This window comes from Spodoptera frugiperda, chromosome 9 (genome assembly GCF_023101765.2).
Source record: "Spodoptera frugiperda isolate SF20-4 chromosome 9, AGI-APGP_CSIRO_Sfru_2.0, whole genome shotgun sequence".
Lineage (NCBI taxonomy): Eukaryota > Metazoa > Arthropoda > Insecta > Lepidoptera > Noctuidae > Spodoptera > Spodoptera frugiperda.
In genome coordinates this window covers 8,651,121-8,670,511 of record NC_064220.1, presented here as the reverse complement: position 1 = coordinate 8,670,511, position 19,391 = coordinate 8,651,121, and the positions used below count along the sequence as shown (strand labels likewise).

At 35.6% G+C, this 19,391-nt stretch overlaps 2 protein-coding genes across 12 annotated transcripts in view; both read left to right on the top strand.

The window, feature by feature from the left end:
- LOC118271176 (paired box protein Pax-6) overlaps positions 1 to 19,391 on the top strand; it is a 57,976-nt gene that overhangs the window by 7,899 nt on the left and 30,686 nt on the right. For 5 of the 11 annotated variants that reach the window (XM_035587132.2, XM_035587134.2, XM_050695898.1 and 2 more), the window contains exons 2-5: positions 1,189 to 1,461; positions 5,036 to 5,068; positions 11,415 to 11,640; positions 17,370 to 17,562. In XM_035587132.2, the coding sequence (XP_035443025.1) occupies positions 1,449 to 1,461; positions 5,036 to 5,068; positions 11,415 to 11,640; positions 17,370 to 17,562 (465 nt within the window). In that variant the 5' untranslated portion in view covers positions 1,189 to 1,448. The remainder of the gene's footprint in view (positions 1 to 1,188; positions 1,462 to 5,035; positions 5,069 to 11,414; positions 11,641 to 17,369; positions 17,563 to 19,391) is intronic. The other 6 variants (XM_035587135.2, XM_035587139.2, XM_035587133.2 and 3 more) reach the window with 3 other exon arrangements.
- Positions 13,515 to 14,364, top strand: LOC118271177 (3-oxoacyl-[acyl-carrier-protein] reductase FabG-like). The gene has a single exon (XM_035587140.2). It carries the CDS (start codon positions 13,547 to 13,549, stop codon positions 14,294 to 14,296), a length of 750 nt encoding a protein of 249 aa, XP_035443033.2. The 5' UTR covers positions 13,515 to 13,546; the 3' UTR covers positions 14,297 to 14,364.

Below are 19,391 nucleotides of genomic sequence, written 5' to 3'. Positions count from 1 at the left end.
ACACAAGTCTCTCAAGTCAGAAGGTGGTTTTGCTATTAGTGTACAAACATAGTTCGATACTCCGTGACTTTATATTGGTCCTGCCACTATAGGACCCTTGCTTTGACTAGGCTCAAAGTGAGTGTTCAATTTGGGCGACCCTAGCTGTGATCCCAGTCTCCTTTCGACCATTGTCGATGTCGAAGGGGAAAATATATCAAAGTGAAATCAGTCGATCGGCAGCTTGAAAAGATCAAATACGTCCTTGTACCTGTGACTTTAGTCATTCTGATGCTGGATTTGCCTGTAAAGAGTTCAAGTATTCTCTTCAGATATACATATTTGTATCAAGTACATAGTTATGTGTATAAGATATTCGTATTTGTACCTTAATATGAATGAATTTAAGTTTTATTTTCGCTCAGACGTTAGGTTGGAATTTTTTGTTCACCCGAATAAATGTTTTTGATGTTTAAAGTAAAATATTTTAGATAGGTATTCTAGGGTCTCATCAAAGAGGTTTTTGTTTAATCTAACATGAAACTGAAGACCTGAAATCGTGTAATTTTCTTAAAGGACATTTAGGTCTTGCTTTTCTATAACTTAAGATATAAGTAACTGATAAAATACTATACTGGTATCGGTAAAATAAACTGAAATGTGGCATTAATAAATCATAAATTACAATGTCAAAGTTTTTATCAATCAATCAATTGATCAGCGTAACAAGTACGAACAAATCGCTTTGCAATTCTCTGAACACAGCTCGGTACACATTATGTAAGTAATCTCACATGTTGTATCACGCCGACGTCTCAGTCAAACAATAAAACGAGCGGCGCGCGGGCAGTGCGGGGCCGACTACCGTTCGGAGCTCGATGGGTGGCATGTACACAATATCGCCGCATCTAACTTCATTACTACCTTCTAACATCGATCATTATCGGCCATCACGAACCGACCGACTATTTGTACTATGCAACAATACATGGCGCTTTCCAACTAACACACAATTCAGCAGCATCATCTACCAATTAGTACCACCGCACTCTTTCACTCCACTAAAAAAACTTCAAAGCGAAAAAGAGACGGCACGCGAAGGCTTCAAAGGAGCGTAATGACGAGCCTTGATTGTAATTGATGATGCGATTGTCTAATGCTGGATTGGGGTCAATAAATTTCTTTAAACGTGAATTTCTTTGTTCGCAGGTCACGAAGCGATGCCGCATAAGTTTTAAAGTTGGGTGCGCGTGCGCATAGTAGACATTTTTGGGGTCAAATCGCGGTGGGGGTGTTCGGTGGTGTTTAGGGAGGGGTAGAGGGTGGTGTGGGGTGAAGTTTGCGGGGTGGCTCTACACGGGGGCTGGGGGCGGCCGGCGCCGGCGCCCGCGCACGCCGCCACCACGCTGGTCGGCGGGCTGGTCGCGCCGCCGCGGGAACCAACCACGGCGGCAGAGGCTTTCTGGAAGATGCCGCATAAGGGTACGTACACTTCATTACAAGTTTTAGGCAGTTGTCCCACCGGCAACGATGAACGAGTAACGAGTAGAGCTAGAAATAGAAACGAGTGAAAACGAGTAAAAACAAAAACAAACAAGTGAAGCGAGCACTCGCCGGCAGTGTGAAGCGATCAACTATTTGTATATGCATCTCTTTTGTTTACACGGAAAGTATATCTATTGTATGTTTCTTGAGCGAGAAAATAGCCGATAGTTAGTCGTTCACTCACCGTTGGTGGGACAACTGCCTAACAAGTAACTCCAAACAACACCACACCAATCATTCCTACAATGGAAATGAGGATCATGTGTTACGCTTCCACGCCTAAACTACTTCGTTTCGATAAAATTAGACACAAGACCAAAAAAAGAGACCCGTAAACTGACAACTGACTCAAGTAAAACAGTGGACCAACCAAGTCTAACTCAAAAGACCATAGAAACAAACTAAAAACAAGAAACTTCTGAAAACAAACACCTGAGTCCTGAACATCACCTTTCAGATTACCTACATCACAACACTAATTGGGACAGTCTTGTAAACTTTCATTACAAGACAGAAAACAGAAATTCCATACCAAACAACGTCTTAACATCGTTACCGGCAAATATTTCATATCTACACAATACAAACTAAAAGTTATTCTAGGTAACAAAGATTAAGTTGTCAAGTTATCAATAAGTGTTAACTAGTAACTTGTTTACTACAAGTTAAGTTACAACTATACAAGTTCGGTTTACAACGTAAGAGTTAAGTTTGTAGCTTCCTAACTAACTGACTTTGGATTTGGTTTTGTTGTAACTACGATTGTTACTCGATTGAAACTCGATTTGTGATGGGAACTTGTAGTATCGATTGTTTTTTTTTTTTGAGAAGAGAACATCATGTAGTTTCTTCTCTCGCCTTGGGTGAGGCGTGAGGAAGTGTCAGTCTCTTACTGACTAAAAACTACCCCGTTCCTACTCCTGCTTTTCGAGCCAGAGCCCCGGTAACCCGCTTGTTCGCAGCTCCGGAGCATCGATTGTCTAAGTAACGATTTCTTTATGATGTTTTGTTGTTGATTGTACATATTTGCTTTTGGAAGTAAAAAGTTTTATATAAAACACTATATGAGTGGAAACGGTCACATAGTTTAACAGCGTACCTACCACATCTTCGTAACATAGCTACTTCGCACATCTCTGGCGAAAAAGCACCCTGAAGCTTTGTGGCAAAAACATAATAAAATTAACCTTCTTTAACAATCTAGAACAACACAAGTACTACCTAACTAGGTAGTACACGTACATAGTCTATAAGCTGACATAAGTACAACCATCAGCCGGAACGCTTGCTAACCGGACAATCTGACTTCACCGCCATATAGACTTAATCAAGTGCACCTACTAACTTAAACTTAGGTCCTACTACTTAACTCATACACCTACTATTTGAACTTAGTGCTTAGACCAACGACTTCATATAGTTATATCATAATAATGTGTGTGTATACTTAAATGGGTCAAGTGGTTGCGATTATAGCTGATATGGTTCGATTTCCTGATGAGAATTGGGTTTTACAAATTTGTAAATTAACAATAGCTTAATCTTAAAAACAAATACAGGTAATATAGTTACGAAAGCAATAATAATTGTAACTTAGAACAATTAAGTTTGATCTAACTAGTGTGTAGGTTACAGGTTTTGAAGTTTTAATTAAAGATTTGACGTTAAAATAACAGATAGATCATCAATTTTACTTAAAAACAACTTTATAACACACAAACCAAACTTTATGATACCACACTTAACCGAAAAACTTACCAAAAGACATTCACAAACTTCGAATCAACCAAAAACTTAAAAGAAAAACTAAAAAAACAGAAAGGATTAAAAAAAAAATACAGGAGGAGTATAACAATTATTCCGACATTTTTACTTGAAGTAAAGACTGCTCGATTTAAGGCCGTTCATCCCAGTAAGTTAGCAACTTTCCAAGTTACCAATTTGCAAGTTAAAGTTGGATGATCTAGGAATTTAACGGCGTGGCAACTGTGGTTCTACTGTCAGAAATACTTTTACAGTAATTGTGAGAGCTGTGTGGTGTGGTGGTTAGAAGTATGGTTGGTGAGCTGTGGGATTGCAATAATATAATGTCACGTCTTTTAATTTTCAAAGAAGCAAATATAGAATGTTACATCAACTTTTAACCAATTGTGTTATGAGTACCATGTCAATGGGTATAAATGTATTGCCTTTTCTAAACATTTTCTAAACACCACACTATAATTTGTCATTCTTTTCACTTACCAAAACCAACCTCATCATCACTAACAGCCTACGACAAGTTAGTCACAATCCCCACACTTGGCAGACAAGTTGGAGATCATAGTTGAAAACCATCATAATCATTAATAGCCCGGAACAGTTATGTCATAATCTCCACAATTGGGAAACAAGTTGGAGATTGCAATTTAATACGAAAATAGCACTACAAATATAACTAATAGCTATTTGTAACAACTCAGTAGGTAATTTGCTCATTAGTATTTTACCGTCAGCTCGTGCCTGTCCTACTTTGCTTAAACTTAATTTAATCTTTAGCGACAAATAAGCTCTGTGCATCACTGGACAATCACCGAGCAATCAAAAAATCTCTTAACAAAAGAAAACAATAACATAATATTAACCTACCAAAACCATCATCATCCTCACTAACACTTTACTCCAAATTAGACACAATCTCCACACTTGGCAGACGAGTTAGAGATAACCGATTAAAACATTTATAGATTGGAGATCGTAGTTTAAAACATATAGCATATACCACTAAAAATATAACCAATGGCAGTAGTAACATCTCAGTAGATAATCTTCCCAAGCCAGCGACTTGTCTGTCCAACTTTGCAAGCCGTTAAACTTAATTAACCTTTACTAGCAAATACGCTCTGTGCCTCACTACCCTTGCCTTTGTGTGTATCATCAAGTTGCAACTGTTGGGGATAAACAGAACTGTAAATTACTGTTGTAGGAAGGTAGAAAGTTGATATAATTAGATCTTAGTACAGTCATTTGTTTTGTAGAGGATTTTTTTTAAATTTTGTCGCATATTAGGATTGTCTTCTGTATCGTGGGTGCTTTCACACCCATACCCGAATGAACAATTTGTGGATCATACAAAGAGTTGGTCTGTGCAGGAATCGGACTCGCTACACGTTTCACGTTTTTTAATTGCCGTGCAGTAATTAATATTTTGTATTGTTAGATACAATATGACACTTAGTACTCATATATATACCTTAGTCTTTTCAATTTACATATTAAGAGATGCACCTAAATATCAACTTGGCATAAAACCAGTTTGCGTATTGATAAAATAAATAAATGACTTTCTTTTATTCTTAAGACTTTAACTTTAGGAGAAACTTAACAACAAAATGTTTGTTTCTATCATTCACATATTAAGATGAACGATTAAACAATAATATGATATACAATAAACAGTCTCGTACCTATAGTATAGGTAGTATTTAGTCCTAAACGTAATACTTCACCAATATTTTTTCTTCGTTCTCAGATCAGCAGGGAATCATTGAGACTGTCCACTTACGTATGTATTCATTTAAAGTCTAAAACACAATACATAATAATATAATAACTATATGACTTTGAAACATCTTATCTTTAGTCTTTTATACATAAAACTACACGAGAGCGAAAATCTTTAAGTCTTTATTACATTTCTCAAATACATATAATAGGTAATTTAAAATACAGTAGGATCAAGAATCAATAGAGCTTGCCACATAGAAGAGAGGCTAAAATATTTTCTAAGGGTCCCAAAAATCGTTTAATCATTGTTAACTGCACAAACACAAAAATTTACTAAAAGAACACGTATTACTCCACGTACATTAATGGCGAAAAGCTCTTTATTATAAGTAGCTTGCGTAAGCTACGTACGCTGCTCATAATGAAGAGTCCCTCTGTGACTCAAAATTAGTAGAGGTTTTCTCCATTAATGTGCATGAGTAAACCCCGACTTTTCCCAGTTAATTTAATATGTCTCACGATAGTTATAACAAAAATATATACACAAAAAAGTTCACCATTTCGTCCCCAAAATTTTCCAAAAATCCATGCACATTTGACCAAACAGCATCTCCCTATAGCATCTGCCACCCACTTCATCTTAATTGACATAGCCTACTGACTAACAGTACCAACACACGAAGTTTACAAGTCGTTACTGAGAACTGACCTTTCGGTAAATACAAGTAAAATGTTTACCGAACTCGCTTTGTCTGTACGTATGTATGTTTGTCACAACGTCTTTTGAGATGGTGAAATAGTTAACGATATTATTTAACATTTATAAGAGATGTACATTAATGGGTAGTTATTTAAAGAAAGTGTATCATGGTGCTGAGAAATACATATAATATACTAGACTACTTTTTTCATGGATGTCGTAAGAATCTTTAAGGAACAGAGAGTAAAGGTCCTTAAGAAAAGAAGGTTCCTCTGACCAGGCGAAGTGACAATGCCTGGCGGTGTTTCCAACGCAACTGTTGTTCGTTGTGATTTTCTATCCATATTTATTCATCGATCATCTGTGTATTTCTTCTGTCATCCGTCATTTGTCATGTGTTGCCACAAATCAACTAAGGAAGCATGATTTGATAGAAGTCGAATTGGAGTGCATTCTGAGGAAATACCTGAACCTTTTCAACTGCAATCTCCAATCCGTTTGTCAAGTGTGGAGATTATGGAAAATTGTTTTATGTAGAGGAGGCTCACAGTTCAGCAGTAGACGGTCACAGACAGGCTGTTGATGATGTTGATGAATTATTGAAATACGCCTTCAATAAAATAAGTAGTATTGTTTCTAATTTACAAGTTCATCTAAGTTACAGTTTACAAAAATAGAATCAACAAAAACGTAAATAGAAAACAAAATCCAAATCGCGAAACAATTTCACGAAATTCGATCCTAAAATAGACTTCAGACATTTTAAAAGACAAACTTAACAACCGATTCACTAAACACAAGTTATTTTTACTTACAATTTGAAACTAAAATCGTAAATTGGAGCCAACAATATAGGTACCTCAATCCGTTAAAACGTTGACTTGGCTTGGCATAACAGAAATATAATTATATTTCACCATAGTGCTACAACGCCAAGCAAACGGAGCATGCGACAATTGTGTCACATTAAGCGCCAGATAAAGACAAATAGACCGGAAAAACAGTGGTTGGAAAGGGATAAATATACTTTTCTTTGTTGCTGCACTGTGGGAATTTTAATGATTGAGTACTCCGCTTCGGGCTGACTGTGTCCGATGAAACGCTTTGAATATTCAAATTTTGAATTTAGAATAGGTAGAATATTTCCTGCCAGCATTATGTGTATTAGTTTGAGTTCGTTTATTATCGTTTGATTACTTAGAGTAGATACAAATTGATTAATGTTGCTAGCATAAATATATTTTTAAATATAAAATATTATTGAACTAAGAGTCCCGTTACATATAAAAATAGTATACTTACGTATAATGGGACTTTAAAACTTAAACCTAATTGTATTCCATAGAACAGTACTTACTTACTACAAAACAATATACACCAAAAAATTAATCAGACGACCTAACGGTAAAAATAAATTCTCAATCTTTTTACAGCTAAAAACTAGTCACATAACTAAGTAAGCCTTTTAACAAAAGTCAAGATGAGATAACTTAGGAATTAAAATAGTTTATCTCTTACTTAACGGTACTTCCAGCGACAATTTGCAAAGAACAATGTTTTTACTCTTTAGCTCATAGTACTAATACTATTGTTGATGAAAAAGATTAAAAACTTTAAATACTTTTGTCTGGTTGTTTTTTGTAAATATGTTGTTTTACCTTGTCATGTCAATTTTATCAATGTGCATGATACATGCTATGTTGGTATAACAACGCCAGTGTTCTCTGATGTCGGAGTTGCGGACTACCTAGCGGGTTACCGGGGTTCCGGCTCGAAAAGCAGGAGTAGGAACGGGGTGGTTTTTAGTCAGTAAGAACCTGATGCTCTCGCCTCGCCCTTGGCGGGGAAGACATTGGATGATTTTCACCCATTCAAAAGAAAATGCGCTCACTGATACAGTGAACCATCTCCAACATACTTACCAAGTTTGATGGTTATTGCAAACCATTATTCATCAGCAATGAACTATCATACGCCTATTCATGTTGTCAATTTTAATTAAAATAATCTTGATTTAATTAAAATTATTATTGTTTCAATAATGATACAAATTTTGCAGCGTTTTCCTAAATGTATCTCTACAAATTAAAATAATAAATAAAAAAAGTTGATGGCACTCTGCTAAAAATTTAATGCGATTTTTTTCCATTTATAAAATCCATAACCGTTCATCTTTCCATAGAAGCCTGTTTATCAATGACGGTTTTTTGTCACGCATCCAAAAAGGGGCGTGGCTAACGATATTCACCATAAATTATGTCATAGCGAAACAAAACGTCAGATGGGAACAAAACGTTTTTTACGTCAAATGTCATTGAATTTTACGACCCACGCTACTCATTCTTATGATTTGTTTGTGTGACATTATTTCTACACATTTTAGTGCAAATAATTAGTTCTTGCATTTGAATTATAAGGATTAAAGCACTAGGCAGGCTTAAGTGGATTTATAAATCTATTTAACATTAATCAAGAAATTATTTCAAGCGTCTAAAATATAAATAAGAAGCATACATTTTTAATAGATTTTATTTCGTTCTATTTAATCCTGGCCAGCATTCTCCACACCAAACAGGTTTAACACAAAGTAAATACTCTATGGTAAGAGAAATTAATGCGATCCGTTCTGAATTCAAATCGTTTGACAAGCTTCGGCGCATCCAATATGGCGACTATGCGTTTAGCGTACAATTAAATCTCCCCTATAGATTTAAGCAATTCAAAAACAGATACAAAATAATAATAAGAAGGGCATTTAGGTGGGGGATGCTACCAGGTGTGCTCTCGACAGGGTTGCCACCCTTATGTACTATCTGCTTGTATGTAAAGTTTGATTAATGTTTAATTTGACGTTTTATCTATTTAACGACAGTTTTCGTGCTACGTTAAGTACGTTGAGGGGTTGCCAGATGAAATTGTTATTATTATTTGTATTAGATATTTTTTTTAATGCAAATGGTAATTACATATTTTAACGAAGTAATTTACTTTAAAAGATAAAATCTTCGATACAGTTCCATCAGCATCCAAATTAAATAACGTAAAATAGTCCATGTAAAATATTTATTTTTGCGTAATACAACACTCCCACAAAATTCCTTCTCACCGTAAAACACACATCCATTAAAAGTCGCATCCAGAATCATCCGCAATAAAACTACTCACACACACATACACACACACGAACACCTATATACCAAGCAACACACACACAGACACACACATGAAAAACTAAAAAAATAAATAACAACAACTATAAATGAAATTTATAGCGTCGCACCCATAAAAACGGGGATTAAAAATAAATCGCTCGAATAAATTGCACCTCTGAAATTAAAACACTCCCTCACACGACATGCGTACTTGCGCCGACAGTGGGTGTGACAATAGACCGTTAATATGAGCTGAAGCGGGAGCGATTTTGTTATACAAGTTTAAATTATCGATATTAATATAACCGTCAAGTCACTAGAGTAATAAACTTGAACACTTTATAAGTGAATTTGTCCAATGGCGGAAAATCATCCAGTTACTTCTCCCGCTTGGGCGAGACGAGAGGGAATGTCAGGGTCTTACTGACTGAAAACCACTCCGTTCTTATTCCATACTGTGATCTCTAATATACTAACCAAGCGTGGAGATTATAGCAACCTCCTCTTTAAGGTGGTCCACTCCACAGTCCACGCCCAAGGGCTATTAGTGATTATCACCGTTGTAGATATACTAAATTAAAACTATATTTAGGACTTTCTAGTATGCTTTATACAAAGAATTTCTACAAAACTTTAACGACTAAGTCAAGAACAGCATACTCAATTATTTATTACCTATTTACTTATCTCAGTATGATTAATTGAAGCTGTTATGAAGAGAAACTTAAAATAGTTCTCACAAAACGCACCACTATCAGTCAAGTCGGTTAAGGACCTACCTATACTTTTAGTCGAACCCCTAACTGTTACAAACATCACCTAAATCTACAGCTTCACTCACCCACAACCTTCAAATCGCCAACTTTAAAAGTCAATCAACTTTCGAAAATGTCACAAAACGCTCCCGCTATCTCCTGTAATTTGTCCGCACCCGGGCGTAGGGTGGGCGTACGATTGTCCATTGTTCTTTTAACGTGCGCTTGTTAGCAGGCCGCGGCAAGGTGAGGCAGGCACGATTAACAACAGCGACGCGACAACTTGCCACTCGAGAGGCACACTTAATTGGCGAAGGTCCTGTGGTTATTAATTTGTTCGGAAAAGGCTAGGCTTGGTAGGGTTTTTAATTTATTTTCTGGTGTGGTGTGGAGTTTATGTCTATAGGTTTGTTGAGATGATTCTGTCTATAGAAGTATACGTATAGTCTCTTACAGTTGTATGTCTCAGAAACAGTTGCAATTTTGATTCCAAAAAAGTTAAAAATTTTCATCTCTCATTTTTATGCACTCTGCATCTAAAAAACTGTAATCAAAGATACTAATAACATTAGTAACTCACGAAAAATAAAGATATCAAAAAAAAAAATACAAAAGACGATCGCTCGCGGATTCGATGCACGAACTACGAAAATTATACACGACGAGACGAGACGAGACGAACCGCAGAAAAAAAAATGACGGGACAAAACAATGAACTTAAGCCCCCACCCTTTAGGGCCTTAATCAAGGGCCTGGCCCAAATTCGCCCACAAATTGCATCCAATTGTTCACTTTTTACTGGGTGTTTGTGAGGGGTGGATAAAAAGAATTGTCAGACCAACGGTTGGGCTCATCCGATCTAATGCACTCCTATTGAAGACTATTGGCTTGTAAACAGCGTGGTTATAATTGTGGACGGACCAACCGTCTAATTTGATGCCCGATTAAAGGATGCAGGGCTTACAAATTGAAATAAATACATTAACAAAATTTAAATTATCTTTTAGAAATAGGAGTCTATTGTGAATGCAATTTGTGGTTACATGTCAAAGTTACAAAAAATATAGTAATAGACTTTGAGTATTCAACGAACCTAAATAAGTTAATTGAAATGGTTGGTTATAAAAAGAGAAGGCCTCACGTAACATGGCTAAAAAATTTAATAGGTAGGTATAATCTTTACAGTTTCAAAGCGTTTGAATGCGTAAATACTCGTACTCGTAGAAAAACGGTACAAAAAGCTCAAAGTAAAAAACCTACAATAACGGTTCACACAAACAATAAAGCTAAAAATATCATCGTATCTCCCGAAGATTAGATAAAAATTGTGGTTTTCTATCGTGCACCGCGAAACCCTTTTTTTATTAAAGATACTTTTCGCAAAGCGGATTATTTTTTTAGACGGGCTAATGTTTTTTACTCTCGGCTATGAAAGATGGCCACGGAACAGGCTACGGGTTACGTAGATATTATCTAGTAGTTATAAAAGGATGATGCTATACACGACGATGGCACTCAAGTTAAAATTGAGGAAGCATCAAATATTGAAGAGGTGCAGATGTGAAGTTTCATTGTCCAAATCGATTAAAAGAACCTTTTCTTTGAAGAAATAGGCGAAATATTTGCTATATCTATTGACAATACTTGAACTTGTAAAGAAGTATTATGAGAATTGTAAGTAATAGTTAACTGAGAAGAACATGGAATAAGACATGCTGAAGATTTCGTTGAATAATTTTACTTATCCTGGCTTGCACACACACACATACGCTAGCTAAATGATATGTTTTATTGCAGATGAGCTGATGCATAGCGCGGCAATGGGGGGCGGAGCCCTATTTGGGTGCTCTTCAGCCGGCCACAGCGGCATCAACCAACTTGGCGGAGTGTATGTCAACGGCAGGCCGCTGCCTGACTCCACGCGCCAGAAGATCGTGGAGCTGGCGCACTCGGGCGCGCGGCCCTGCGACATCAGCCGCATCCTGCAGGTCTCCAACGGCTGCGTCTCCAAGATCCTCGGCAGGTCTGTTGGTTTTAAGTGCTTATTGTTATATTTTAGTGTTGTAGTTCAGGTTTTATTTGTTAGAAGCTTTACATGCATCTATTACAAATGAGCATGATTTTATTGTTCTTCTTATGTCATTGTTCATTTCGTTCCAATAATTCATTTTAAAGGCTTAACGTAAATCTTCAGATCAAGAGCCGTGGATGAAAAATTCTTTTAAAACGATCATTTAAGCCCATAATACCTTTTAACAGTATTAATTCGAAATTTTCGAAAAATATATTTATTCAAAATCTTAAACCTTCATAATCGCTCTTCGGCAACTCGTTATAATAGGGCTTTTATATAAATTTCAAGGTCTACAGAACTCACCCTGAGATAGAAAATTACCGCTACACAAAGAGCATCATCTATCATAAAGTCTGACACTACTGAATTACTTACAACCCACCAAATGACACTTTTCATTTAGAAATGTTTTATGATAAGAACATATTACTAGAAGTTCTCACTTTCTCAAGGTTCGCTGTCAATTCAAAAGAGAGACCTAATTCATTGTAAAGTTCATTCAATCACCGTGTTACTGGAGTAAAGCACCCATAACAATTAAAACGAATACTATTACACGAATAAACGAATTATTTAACACAAAACCTATTGTGAGCCAACAAAAGTTAAAGAATCGATTATGTCTAAGTGAGATGGGGTCAAATTCTTTCGCCACGCGTTAGCAAATTGATGAAATTCCCATAATACCGCCCAAGGAACCGCACAATGGTGTCGACAAAGCTGTCGTGGACAAAATTAAAGAATATTTCAATGACTTAATCAATACAATAGTTTGAGTTTGCATTCCCATAGTGTATTGTTTTTGTTGAACAGTTGACGTGTGCACTGCGGGGTGCTAGGTGGGAATCGACATCGGGTGCCTGCGTTGGGGTGCCGGCTCTAATTTCGACGGCAATTTTATTGTTTGATTGCGATTTTATCTGGAGATCACGGAGGATTCCGGCCCTCCGGTCGAGTGCTTATTGAAATGCCGGCAGTGAAGTATTCGTGTTAATCGTAATGGAATTGTTTTCGTAATGGTTTTTAAATAACTGATTTTGATAATCCACGCAAATCCGTTACAGATGTGCGTATACTCATTGATCTGTCGGATTTGTTTAACAATACTATATGATATTATAAGGAAACAACTTTTAACGTACCTATAAAGAAAAGTCGTTAAAACTGTGTCACTCTAAACATTTAACTTGAACAACACATTCATTCAATGGGAACCAAAAAAGTCAAAAGTCAATTGAACAATAAAAAACGCAGACGTCAATCAAAGAACTAGACTCATTTTAATATAGGGTGTGCCTTACAGGGCTGTCCCACGACCGCCCCTAAATAAAAATCAAAATAAAAACATTATTTTCTAGTAATTGGCACCCCTACTGAGGGAGACGGCTTGACGCCACTTCAAGAGATCTTATAGGAAAAATAAATTTGGCTCAGCGAACCCTATAGTATTGCCCTGTGGGCACATGCTATTATTTTGTAATGTTTTGCTTGTTAATATATTGGCGAAACAAGTTGTTTTTTGTGGGAAAAATGCTTTCTATTGTTTGTTTTTTTTTTTGTTTGTTTGACTTAAATTTTTCTTCATAGTAGGTACATCGGATATATGTTTAATATCTATAGCTGACAATGTTGGCATCTTGTTGATTATGACAAAAAATGTAATATCATAACAATAAACAAGATAAGAACCTAGTGAGTGACAATGCCACGAGGTCAAGCGATATTAGCATGAAAATCATAGTCTAGCATCTTCTGAACGTAATAGATAACGTTATCAATGATAACAATATAAAACGACGATTTGAACAGAGTTACAGTTATTAATAAACAAAACGTCGTCGAGAACGTATATAACATGTTTGCAAACAAAGTGGTACTAGTTACTGGTGGGAGCTCTGGTATTGGCGCGGCTGCCGTAGAATTATTTGCTAAAGAAGGAGCTTCTGTTGCATTCGTCGGAAGAAATGAAGCCAAACTAAAAGATGTATCAGCTCGACTCAATCAACATGGAGCTAAATCTCTAGCAATCAAAGCAGACATATCTAAAGAAGAAGAAGCAAAGACAATAGTCCAAAGAACAGTTGACAAATTCGGTAAACTAGACGTACTAGTCAACAATGCTGCTATATTCCGAGTAAAGAGTTTGTTGGAACCGGACATTTTAGCCAATTACGACGAAACTATGAACACTAATCTGCGACCTGTTGTACAGATTACGAGTCTAGCTATTCCTTTCCTCATTGCAAGTAAAGGTAATATAGTAAATGTGTCAAGTGTTGCATCAACATCATCTAGTGTGCCAGGAGTAATGTCGTACAGTATCTCAAAGGCTGGATTGGACCATTTCACAAGATTTGCTGCATTGGAATTAGCACCTTCAGGCGTTAGAGTTAACTCTGTAAATCCTGGACCAGTTTTAACTGATATTGTTATTGGATCTGGTCTTCCAGCTAATACTTTGGAAGAAGCTGGTACTCAAACACCATTGGGACGGTCTTCGGAAGCTGAAGAGATTGGGGATATGATAGTGTATTTGGCTAGTGATAAGGCGAAGAGTATTACTGGCTCGTGTTACGTTATTGATAATGGTTTTCTTTTAAAGTAGGTCTTATGATTATGAAGACTAAGAGCTATTCATCGATTTTAAGTTGTTGGTGGAAATTCTAGTGTTGGACAGATAGTCTAGCTTATAAGTGTTATCAAAATACTACGTTTGTTATTCTTGTATGATAATAAACATGTGATATTTATTCCACAAGTCATCATGACATGATCTTTTTAAATCATTAGTTTTTTTTTGTAAAAAAAAAAATATCAGCACAATGTTCCAACTCTTCACTTGACTAAATAGTCAAGTTTATTTACATTTATATTTCTTATCTTATTTACTGTCTAAAGTTTTTAATTCCTCATTAATATCTTGTAATTCGCAATTGTTTATTATAATTAATTAAACAAATTAAACAAAATCTAATTGTATTATTCATCAATCGAAATATCTTGTAATAGATACTTATAAGATGAGACACTGATGAAACAATGAAACCTATAGGATTTCAAATTGCACTATTCAAGTCTTGGGGCAAATAGTCATATTTTTGTAATAAAACAAAAACCAAAAATATTTATCCATTTTCCGGCAATACCAAGCCGGCTGCAAGTGCCTATATCGTTCTCACACACCCCTGGACATTCTTATCGTGCCAATTACTATACGAAAGGGGTTGAAAAGTGTTCCTTAGGGCTCACACAGAAGGGCAAGCGTAGCGGGACTCCTAATTAAGAAGAGGTCCCGCTGTTCACTCACATTTGACGGCAATTCTCTGTATCTAGGGAAACTTGTAGATCAAGGATAAACCTTATTTGATGCTAATTAAAGACCAAAATCAAGATAACGAGACAAAAGAGTTGAAGTTGCTACAGTTGGAAAAGGTAACAATAATAGACGATCTAACAGCTTTATGTTAAAATGCAATTTTTAGTAAGAGCTCCCCGTGACGCGCTCTCAATAGGGCGCACGTAATTCGGTTACGTTTAAATAACCACTTCAAAAACAATCTCAGATAAGTACTTATTCGTTGCCCCCGAGCCTATCTGCACTCTAATCTACAAACCCCTGATGAAGTACATTAATGTTTGCATTAACGCATCCATTGAGTACTCAAAATGGATTGAAATATTGGTATCGTTCTGAGGAACAAGCAATGGAGTTGAAACAATGAATTTGCATTGGTCGAGTCACCGCAACGTTGTGGGATGAACGGCACTGATTTCGATCAATTTATTATTGTTTGATGCAGTAATTGCTCGGTTTGGCGACAATTTGTTTGCAATTTCTGTTGCGTTTGTGGCCAACAATTTAGTTACTTGATCAAAGTTTGCTTTTCCATAATGTATATTTAATTATCGAGGTTTTATTACAAACTGCAATTACAATTTGGTTACAGCACATTTATATCTTTGTTGATGGCACTAGTGAATTATGATTATGCTGACAAAAACACGTTATTTCGTGAGGGATCAAATAGTTACAAGTCACTTAAGAGACACGTCTTTGAAACCCTGAAGTAACTAGTAAACAGCAATACAATAACCGTTTTAGCAATACAATAAATCTTTTCTCCATTCTCAATACATTAAAATCCAAACTCAGAACAATTTTCAAACCTTTAATTTTTACAAATCTCCCAATTATTTACCTCACCCATAAAGCCCTCTTTTAACCACTGTTTACCAAAAGCACAACACATAATCAAAGTTCGTCGAACTTAAAGTTCTCAATTAAAAACCAGTGAACTCCCTCCAAAACGCCCTTTGCGAAAATCGCCCAAGGCGAAAACGATTACAAGTCGATGGGGACCCAAAAACGCGGTAAATGCTTATCGAGCACGCCTAAATAAATATATCATTGATGACAATTTCGATAATCGTTCTGTTTGTTATTTGTTGCCACTGGAACTATGGTTATTATTATATAACGGTTTTCTAAATGCTTTGTTTGATTTTGCGTCTAACCACCATGTAGATATTTCTTTTTAATTAAAATACGCAAGTTTAGAGAACTTTGTGCCTTGTTAACATTTTTGCTGTTTTATTCTAATGATTATTATCATTATTCATCGATTATTCATTTTATCTAGATCTGTTTTTGTTCTTTTTTTGCTGCATGTGTTATTTAAAATTGTTTGCTTTTGCATATTAAGGTATTTATTCCTTCAGATGTATGCATTCCTACCGATGTCAATGTTCTTCTCGCAATGTACTACACGGTACGCTATTGCATTTTCTCCGTCATCAGTATCATCTTTAGCCAATTCCAAAACTTTTAACCTACAACAAAGGGTATTAACATTGAACTCCACAACAATCCTACCTCCATCTGCCGTCAATACTAACACATTCGAATCAAGATCCGAAATATCGACACATGTCTATCTCATAACAATACATGTTTCAAGTACATCCGATACCCAAGTCCCAAACCCCACACAAGACAGGGAATTAAAAACCTTACCATCATCAACAGAAGGTATAATTTACGGCGATGTTAAGGGAGGACAATCAAACAGAATTTGGCAACGTTTTGTATAGGTACTTGAAGTTAAGGGGAAGCTAGAGATTATGTTTGTAATGGCGGTTTAATAGTATTTTAGTTGAATGGGGATGTTTAGATAATTTGTAGTAATAATTGTAGGTTTGGTAGTTGTTTTTGCTGTTGTTAAGAATATTTTGTAGGAAGTAGATTAGAAAAACTGTCGTTGGTATGATAAAAAATGTAAACAATTTTTTTAAATAGTTTTTGGTAAACCGAATAATTTTAGTACGTTAATAATGCTTGGTAATAGTGTATAGTTTCAATCGTTTGTTTATTTACAGCTGTTTAAACTAACATGTATGACTAAATCAGTACCATTATGATCAGCAGCGGATTATCAGCTCCTTCTGGATTCAATACAATTAATTCATTCACAAAACATAAACATGAAATTCACTGGTGGATGGTTGGATGGTTTAAAAACACTAAACCATGATAACAAACTAAAATCTCACAACAAACAAATCGACCTACTAACCACCACAAACTAGACCAAAACACAAAAACTAACGAACAAAAATAGAATCCTTGAGCAAAAAACTAATAGCTCATTTGTACTTTTCATTTTCCAAACTAAATTCAGCTTTGCACGCAGATATTACGAGACGGGGTCAATAAAGCCCCGAGCGATTGGCGGGTCTAAACCGAGAGTGGCCACGACTCCAGTGGTCCAGAAGATAGCTGACTACAAGAGGGAGTGCCCCTCAATCTTCGCGTGGGAGATCAGGGATCGTCTGCTCAGCGAAAACGTGTGCAATAATGACAACATTCCTAGTGTGAGTACCTTTTTCTATATTTACTAAGTCTACTTTAACATGAGTCCTTAATTCAGTACTATCGTAAAAAGCCTCTAATATTAATTTTACTGGATCAAGAATTACACCTTAAAGTGCATCATTAAAGACAGTTTGAGAAAACTCATTATCATCATCTTTATCTACACATATCTAATCAGATACTTCAACAAGTTCCACTTCAGTCATAAAGTACTCTGTAGTATCATTAAAACCTCTTATAAATTGATTTCCATCTAGAAACAAAACTTGTCTATAAATAAACTGTAAGATAGCTCTAGTACTGTTCTTGGAAATTGATCAACGTTCTATTGTTATTTAGAGAAGGCGACTAAAATAATATTTACGTAAGTGCCAAATTACTTGTGCCTAAGTCCTATACAGAAGATGAATATCTGTTTCTTCATGGGTGATGCCTATGACTAGCCTACAAAAAGCTTTGTAGCTTCACTTAAATGTGATACATGTTGATCTAAGAATTACTTTTAGTCAACAGTGATTTGATATTAACTACTTCTAAGCTCGTTTTGAAACTAAAAATCTTTGTATCGTTCGACATGGTTACGGCTAAATTAAATAATGAATTAGATTATTCTAATAATAAAAATAACAATGAGTGATAGATACCACTCAGAACAGATACGTTGACACGTCAATCACGCTGTTACAATCATCCCACACGAACAACTAACAACAACGTCAAAATATTATTGGCAATTCGATCTATCTTATTAAAAATTCAAAAACATATGCCCAAGTGCCCATTGTGCAGCCCATCAAAATAATCTGGACAAAGTTCGGTGACAACAATTCTCCTTTTAATCCAATTTCGCAATTTTACATTTTAGGACCATATGTTTCGGACGGACGCGGGCCCATTGTCCGAAATCTTTTCAAGATGGCCTGTGTTCACAAACGGTCCGTTCTGTTATTGATGATGGCTTATAAAATTTTACTTCGGTATGTTTGATGCCGTTTTATTAGGTTTTTGTATGGACCCATACAAATACTCCCTATTATACGGACAGTTCATAAATTTTTCCATTCCATTTTTGCTATTAGTTCTGTCAACTTTTATGTCAATAACAAATTGAATGCTGAATTGTGTTCTGATAATATTGAGTGCTCAAAGAAATGTTAAGAATAGAAAAAGATAGACTATTAATCCCTGCAATAATACTTACCTTCCTACTTTTAACTTCATCAAAGTTATCTACAAAAAGTATTATGATAGGTACGTATTGACAATACTTTAAACAAAATCCAAAACTAAAACAAATCTAGAAGATTATTTTTAGTTGAAAACTAAGAACACGTGTGCAATTTAAACTTTATCTAGGCCATAGGAAACTAAAATAAAAAATGTAAAACCACCGAGTTGCAATTACAAAAACATTACAAAATCCATGTAGAGTAACGAGACACGGCAACATTCAACCCAGCAATTAATGAGAGGAGTAAAAAAAATATAAAAACCTCGATTCCCTGCAAAAATATCACGTACAAGATATAAAATAAAGCCATTGGTGAAGTGACATGCTCGGTAATCGAACCTGACGGCTGCAACATCTGCCCGGCCAATCATGGTAAAAAATAACAAAGTGAAAATTTTGTATTTTTTAAGAATCTACACGTTCAAGTTATGATAGGGAATCAACTAACAATAAGACTATATTAGCAGACATTTTTTTTTGTTTTGATAAAATAATAGGTTGAGGAAATCTAGAAAAAAAATAGAAAAATGAAACCGCGAATTTTGTATTAACGCAAACGTCACTAAGACAACTACTGTCATTGATTTGGTTAAAATT